The sequence below is a fragment of the Curcuma longa genome, unplaced genomic scaffold (genome assembly GCF_044706935.1).
Source record: "Curcuma longa cultivar G26 ecotype Majalengka, Jawa Barat unplaced genomic scaffold, ITB_CL_G26_1.1 contig_27852, whole genome shotgun sequence".
In the NCBI taxonomy this organism is placed as follows: domain Eukaryota; kingdom Viridiplantae; phylum Streptophyta; class Magnoliopsida; order Zingiberales; family Zingiberaceae; genus Curcuma; species Curcuma longa.
In genome coordinates, this window is record NW_027433543.1 from 4,711 (window position 1) to 12,725 (window position 8,015).

Genomic DNA, 8,015 nt, shown 5'->3' on the forward strand with positions numbered 1-8,015 from the left:
ACTTTAGCTTTTTTTTTTCCATCTTACAATTTTCACTTTCCATGTGTAAAATGACACCATGACCACCTTCAACTTTAGTCATCCTCCCATGCCAATGGCTAAAGTTCAATTAGCCAAAAGAGAAAGGAAAAGTGGAGGATGCCTCTAACACTGTACTTCTATTCTACTGCATGAGAGATAGAGTTCAATTTGTTGCTAGCTTCAGTCCATCTTCATGATATGACAAGATCCAATTCTTGTTTTTCTTCCCCTCCATTGATTGCATGAATATAATGTTAGCCATGAAGCTCATATCTAAATTATCAAAATGATCATATATATATATATATATATATATGATATCAAACATCCTCAGTCTCATTCCAATCTGGTCTTCCTAAGGTGAACTCCAGGCTAGGGTTTTTGACTTCTTCGGAGGCGCTCATTCGATTAGAAGAATGATTATCCTGCAATAACCATGATTTGATTATGATTCAGATTCATAATTCTAACTTGAGTATAACTTTTATCATTATTTTTGCGGTTATAAAATCTAAAATTATGATTCCATATATATTGTACATGTCAGAGAGTTAAACCTCAATATGTAACAATGAGAATTTAGTTGAACGTACTTCGTCTAGATCACAACTTGATTGCTCCCATCCACTTCGGCTGAAAATAGTCCAACATATTAAAAAAGAAAATTCCATTAGGCAACAACAATTCATACCAAAGATCAACCAAAATAATCCTATATATATTACAATCTTTGGACATAAATCACATAGAAATGTGTGGTGAGTACAGTGAATTTAGTAATGCAAATACGAAAACATTAAGAATAAATCTAAGGCGTGCTTCTACACTTCAGGGTTATAACTTTAGACTGTACTCTGAAAGCTCTCAGAATAGATGCAATTTAATTTAATAGCTAGTGTGGAGAAGCAATGGCAGATGCAATTCTTTTTTCTTAATCAACTAACTTTATTTGGCAGATGCAATTCTTTTTTCTTGAATTTAATTCCATTGTGGCGATCGAATTTATGGTGGATTTTGTATTGAGGCAAAACAATTATATGTGTTCCACTAATAATAGTCGCTATCAATAATAATTTTAATTTATTTTCCTAATTAAACAAAGAGGCTATGACGATCATAACAGATGGTCAAACACTACATATAATTTTCTAATCTTATTCTTACTTTTTTGTATTATATCAGTATCTAGTATCCTTTCCAATACTGTTGGTGTTTAATTCTTGTCTTCAAAAATGGTCCTGCTAAATTAACTTTGTCAGATGGTTTATAGCGGCTTTTCCCTTCTACAACAAAATTTAAATTTCTAGGTCTTAAGACGATCCTAATTATATGAATTTGTTATTAAGTTTGAACAAATAATGCTAACACAAAGTTATTCAATTAATATATGGCAAATTAGAGGCTCACAGGCATGCAATAAGACATCTGACTTTCAACAAACCATTCTCTTAGTAACCTTAGAAAAATGCGTTCCAATGGTCAATATTAATTATTTCAATCCTATTAGTTGGGAAGAAAAATATTAAGTACTATTATTTATTTGCTAAGCATGAATGAGCTTCTTGTACTACATTGAATATAAACTAGCTAGTATGGTATCATGACAATAATATTACTTACGTAAATGAGTATTGCCAAATGCATGCATATCATGCATAAATTACTAGACATATATATATTAGAAGCAACTTTAGTTTGTGGAGTACGTAGTCATAATTGAAAACATTCCACAAGCTCAGCAGTGGCCACAACATGCATTATTTATGTCAGTATAAGAAGGTTTGAAGGAATTTTTCTTCTAATAAGTATTAAATGTTATTCTAGCTCCTCACCCTTACTCGAAGACCAAACTAATCAAGTGTCTTTCACTATTTGATTAAGTAGTACAATGTATATAGATAAAGTTCAAGCGAAGTGCATCTTCTTCTGAAAGTATAGGATAAATGCTGCATTCATCTAAGATTTGATTGCTTTTTTTCGTAGATAGCTTAGCTTTCCTTTTCCTCGATAAGACAATTGCTTCCTTTTAAATAATTGAATATAAAAATTCATGCAAAGCTAAAGCGACCAAAAGAGGCTTTCATCAGTTACCAAAGATAGAAATCAACAAGGATCCACTACAAGCCACACAAACTCATTGTCGAATCTAATCTTTTAATTACTAGATTTCATTATATATTTCGTTTTGACGTAGTGTTTAACATGTCATTAAGTAGCTTTTAATTAACACATAAAAACATGCAAGTAAAACAAATTAGACAAAATACTTCAAAATCAAACGAATATTGTTGTTATAATAAATTTTTAATGGAAGGAGAGAAGGCCAAAGAGAAGGAATATGAGATTTTGACTCAATGTTGTTGGAAGTTTGTTGATACAAATTAGCAAGGCATGGCGACACTTATTTGGAGATAGAGAAACACAACTAGTTTTCAAGCTAGTGCGTGGCCGGGCATGTCAGGCCAAAACACATTTCAGGAATCAGAGCCATGCAATGCAATGAAGAGAAAGATAAAATTTAAAAATAAACAAAGGAAGGGAAAGGTCAGAGAGGTGTTCAAGAACCATTAACATGCTACAATTGTATAATGCAATAAAGCCACAGAGAAAAGGATGCAAAAGACAGGAGGTATATAGGCTTTTTTGGTCCTATGTGACAACACATCACACCACCTATTACACACATTGCCACAGCCCTATCCTACCCCTTCATTATCCTACATAATTAATTGTCAAGCATAATCTCGACACCACAATATAATAATCTTCATCTTTTTTCCCCCCTTTCTTCATACTTGTTTTCTCCTTGTTACTTGTCTTTGCTTTTTGTGTCCTACAAGTTAAGTGCATGTCTCTCTATTCTCCCCATGAAATCTAAAGAAAAAGATAAAAAAAAAAAAAGAAAAGAAAAGAAAGCAAAAGCTGCCATTCGCTTAGCATGCAGTTATAGATATATCTGCCTTTTAGTGTTTCTGAAATAATAAGCGATTATATACCTTGATGAGTTAGTCCATTTAGTGGTGGTGTTAGCAATGGCAGAAGGGAAGTCCAAGGCATAAGTAGTGCTTGGTTTAGCTCCGTCGTCTGAGATTAATCTTCGCTCCATCAGCCGTCCGATGTTGAGATCGGCATTACTTGCAGGAGAGAAGTCCTCTTCGCCTGAGCCATCTGATTGACCTGGTCGCCATTAATGCACGTACGTTGCATTGTGAAGCAAGCCGATTAATTAAAAAGAGGAGAAGAAAGGTTATTACGAGGCTAAGCAATATGAATTACCTGAGGAAGCAGCAGGCTTGTCAGTGGTCTTCAGAGTTCTATACATCTGCAGAGGCAAAAGTTGGAAAATTTGCAGAGAGCAGTGAAGAAAGAGATTAATTGGGAGAGCACAAACACAAGAAAAGACCACGCAGTGAGCTCACGGGACAAGCAAGGAATTACGATAAAAGAAAAAGAGGAATATCATGGGGGGATGAAAACTAGATAAATGTATTAATTGGATTTAAAAGGAGGGAACAGGAACAGGAACAGGAACAGAAGAGGTAGCTATCTGCAAGCGGAGGCCGAGTTGGCAGATTCAACCTTTCTTTTTAAAGAAGCTTGTTTGTTCAATTCCTTCTCCATACCCTATGTGTGTTGGTGTTGGGTGTGTTGCATTATTGTGAAATGATGACAACTTTTTTTCTCTACTCCCTCTCCTTCTCCCTCTCCCTCTCCCTCTCACTCTGATTTGGCACAGTAACCGATGGACAGAGGAGGACGCAGTGATATGAGTGGCTGAATGAATGAGTGAATGAAAGAATAGATGTGTCTGCTTCTCGCTGACCACACTTCCGTACTCCGATTAGATGATGGGAGAAATTATGAGATTGGAAAAAAAAAAGGACAAAAACCAACGATCGATTGAAACAGGTAAGCATGATTAACTAAGCATTGGCATCGACGAAACGAGAGACTAAGAGAGAGAATTGCTTGCTAGGTACCTGCAAATGGCTCTTGACATGAGCTAAAGTGAGGTCTTTGACATCCATGAGCTCGAGTACTGATTTCGGAGTTGCCCCTGCATTTGATTAATGCGCGCCGGAAATGATGAAGAATTAACAAATGCTACTGTTTAAGATTGGCAAGTGGATAGATAATGATAGGATGGATGACCGATGCCTACTTTCGTGGCCGCCGAGGAGTTCGACGGCGTGGACGAAGCGGCCGTGGAGGGTGCTGGTCCACCGCATCCGCGGCGCGCGCATGGTACGCTTCACCGGCAGCTTGGGCAGGAACCGCGACCGCATCAGCATGTTGGCGTGGGAGGAAGCTTCGAAGGGCCTGATCATGCCATAATTGTTGTAGTGGTGATGGTGGAAGAGCTGATGGTGATGGTGCGCGTTGTGGTTTTTGATCAACAGCTCTGGGGAAAAGGCGGCGCCGTTGAGCCGTGACGCCTGCGGGTGAGAGAGCATGCGGTGGTACGGAGACGCGGCGCCGCTGGGGATGGGGCCGAGGAATGAAGGAGACGGCATCGCGTCGAAATTGGACGAGGAGGAGGAAGAAGGCCAGTGAGACGAGAAAGCGGAGGCGGAGGCAGAAACGGCGTGGAGCTTGGGATCAGCAGAGAGGAAAGGGAGCGGCGTGCTGACGCGGCCGGCACCTGGGCTATTTTTGTTGTAGACCGGGATACCTTTTATCGGATTGAGGCCGTCGAAGGGGCCGCTCCCGATCGCACGGTGAGTAATGTGGCAGCGATCGAGCGGCGGCATCAGCGAGTAGTGCTCCAGCAATCTTGGCGGCTGCGGCCACCACGTGTTGTCGACCGTCGCGGCAGTGGAAGGATAAGAAAGGGAGAGCTTAGTGCGAGCAGCATCGTCGTCGTCTTCTCGGAAGCCGTGGGAGGACTCGCCGGAGCTCACAGAGATTGAATCCGCAAGACTGATGTTTGGAGGGCTGATGTGCAGGGAGAGGTCGGGCGACGACGTCGTCATGATGGCGGCTTCCATTGGCATTTCCATGCCTTCTTCTCCTTCTTAATTTACTCTCCTCCTTTTGCTTGATTGTATTCCTCTTTGTAAGGCTAAGCCTACTAAGGCTAAGGCTTTCTTCTTGATGGCCAACTGGAATTCAACATTTTAATATATATATATATATATATATATATATATATATAATGAATCCCACCTAAAAGTATGGCTAAATAAGAGAGAGTAAGAGGGAAAGGATCTTATTTTCCCAACAGTACAGGATATATATATATATATATATATATATATAAGAAGGTGAAAGAACAAACTTGTGTGAAGGATCATGGAGTGCTGCTCCTAGGTTTGAGAAACTAACCGAGGACGACTATAAGCTGCAGACTAATTAAGGATCGGGAAAAGAAGAGAAAAGATCGACCAATTAATTAAGAGCAAAAACAAAAAGAAGAGGATTTTATCATAGAGATTTTAGTTATCCCTTAGGATTTGCATGATGGTGACGAGATTGACTCCAATAGCAGGGAGAGAGAGAGAGAGAGAAACTTTGATGCTTGAGAAATTAAAAGATTATTTAGGTTGAGAAAAATATATATGAGAAAATGACAGTGCACAAAAAACTAATGGAAGAGGGGAAGCTTTAAACAGTTTAGCGTTTCCGTTCTCTCAGCTTCTGATTAGGAAAGGGATCGAATTTAATGCACGATGGAACAATAAATAAATAAATAAATAAAGTAAAAGAAAACAGGTCAAGGCTCGTGCGTGGATTCCTTTCCCCCCACTGCTTGCGCTCGTGTAGACTGGACTGTAAAAAAAGGAAATTTCTCTCTCTCCCTCCCTTTTTTAACGGAGAAAAAAGAGGGGGGTTTGTCACACATACATACATTTCTTCTCTCTTTCGAGATTTTTCATTCATCTTCGTCTTCTACTGCTCTCTCTCTCTTTCTCTCTCTTATTAATTGGATTGATAAGAGGTAGGTTACAATGTTTCATGCATTTGTTAAGCAGCCACTGGTCTCCCAGGACATGACCCACTTCGCTGTACAGTTCGAACACCCATTGTCCCATTCCCAGCGGGGGATCTCATTGCTCATATGGGCTGTTTGCTGCTTCCGCACCGTGCAATATTTCTGCTGTCCTCAACTGTAGCAACCACTATTCAATGCAGTCGATGGGCGTAGCATGTTGGAGGAATTCATCGGCCTCAAACATTAAAAGGGCCAGCTGAAGCCTCTGCTCCTCACGTACATACCACTATGCCACTTTAACCCTTCCCTTCATTTCCACTTCACTATCATTTAATCCTCTCGCTTAATTTGATCCCCTTTTTCGCAGCTTCCCACCCTGCAGTTTTGTGATCTAGCCCTTGTCAGCTGGACTACCAATAGCAGCATTGACCACAAGGGAATTCAAGACCCAGCTGCATGCATGCATGTGTTCGTTTCATTCCCATTACAATATATATATATATATATACATATATAATTTTATTTATTTATATTCTTATAAGGCTTGCTTACACCAGATACCCAAAACATTTCGAGTTCTAATTCCCTTAACATACTTAAATATTCTTGTCCCACTCCACCAAGCTTGTCTAAGATTATTATGTCACTTCCACATGGACATCTCGCAAACACCAAGTTGACTCCACCACACACCCACATGACCAGATTTCAAACCCCTAGGACATGCAAAAAGAAAAAGAAAACAACAACAATAGGCTTACAATTTGTTTTCTAATCACCCTTTTATGATGAGTTAATAGGTGTGCCCCTTGATGATCAGGGATGATTGTAGGCTCACTACTGTCCAAACTTTTCAAATTCCAAAGGCCTCCTAGCTCAAACAACATCACACAGGTCCACAATACTACTTTCTTGTGGCTAATAATAATATTTTGTTAGGGAAATAGAAAGAAGTTGCTCAGATTCCCAAGCTACAGGAATATAAAACCTCTTTGACAACCCCCCTCTATCTCACGCTCTCTCTCATCTCTCTCATCTCTCACTCCAACGCTATGCATGTTGCATTTATGAGATTTGAAATGTCCATACAACACAACACTGCTTCAATTCAATTCATGACAGAGATGCCTCCTCCTCATGTGAGTCCTCTATACGTGTGTATTTAACATATATGAAACCCAAACAACATGGCAGTTGGGCAAGGCGTTTATCAGTGTAACGGGGCCAGTATTTATAAGTTTGATTCAACTGCAAATAGATGATCTCATATTTTTCTCATTCCAGTACTTTTAATTATAGTCATCTATAACTACGACTAGGGTGAAATAATGTTAATAGTTTGATTGGAACGAATAATAACTAAGACTTTGGCCACTACTTGTGGAAGATCCAAAATTAATTAATTACACAAGTAGTTCGAAAGAAATATGCTTTATGACCTTAACTCATTTAATTTGATGGGATACAACCGGGCAAAGACTGAGTTTATGCTTCATTTGCTGCAGAACGTTTGCCCCAAAATGTCACATCCAAATTGCACAATCCTGGTCCCCAAAGAAAGGCATCTCTATGCGAGCAAGCAAGCATTCCCTTCTTTACATTGCATCCCAACTGAGAAAAGATGCTTCCCCTTTGGAACTTCACAGTTCATTGCTCATCTCATTGTCAGAGAAAGTGAAAGTCCAATTCACTTCCTTCAGAGCCTTCCCCACAGCAACGCCCAAGGGTACCGACATAACAACGTGTGTATTTGTGAGAGATGAATGCATACTTATGTGCTCACCCAAAGCCTTAGAATCTAGGGATTGGCCACCACTACTGGTCAATGAAGCTTTTATTCTCATCTGATTGATATGCGTATAGGAAAAAGATGGCCTCATGTCTCACTACTGGCTTTTCTCGATCGAACTTTATTAAGCGTGGGCGTATGTAAGCTTATCTTTAAAGATCAAAAGACCAAAGCTCAAATAAGTGAACTAATTAATTAATTATATATAATGCCAAGATTCCAACTTGCATTACAAGTTTTGTCAATCAAAAGCAATTTGGTTACTTAAATTCA

At 39.2% G+C, this 8,015-nt stretch overlaps 1 protein-coding gene across 1 annotated transcript; it reads right to left on the bottom strand.

The window, feature by feature from the left end:
- Positions 1 to 341: 341 nt before the first annotated feature.
- Positions 342 to 5,021, bottom strand: LOC141819122 (putative transcription factor RL9). The gene is made up of 6 exons (XM_074706483.1): positions 4,184 to 5,021; positions 4,002 to 4,078; positions 3,298 to 3,343; positions 3,018 to 3,198; positions 615 to 654; positions 342 to 446 (listed from the first exon to the last, which is right to left on the bottom strand). The coding sequence occupies exons 1-6, from the start codon at positions 5,019 to 5,021 to the stop codon at positions 342 to 344; spliced, it is 1,287 nt and encodes a 428-aa protein (XP_074562584.1).
- Between the last annotated feature and the right edge of the window lie 2,994 nt (positions 5,022 to 8,015).

Coding starts and splice junctions, on each gene's coding strand:
- LOC141819122 (XM_074706483.1), bottom strand. CDS start 5,021: ATGGAAATGCCAATGGAAGCCGCCATCATGACGACGTCGTCGCCCGAC. Junction 3,344..4,001: donor ATGTCAAGAGCCATTTGCAG/GTACCTAGCAAG, acceptor TTGCCTCTGCAG/ATGTATAGAACTCTGAAGAC. Junction 655..3,017: donor AAATGGACTAACTCATCAAG/GTATATAATCGC, acceptor GACTATTTTCAG/CCGAAGTGGATGGGAGCAAT.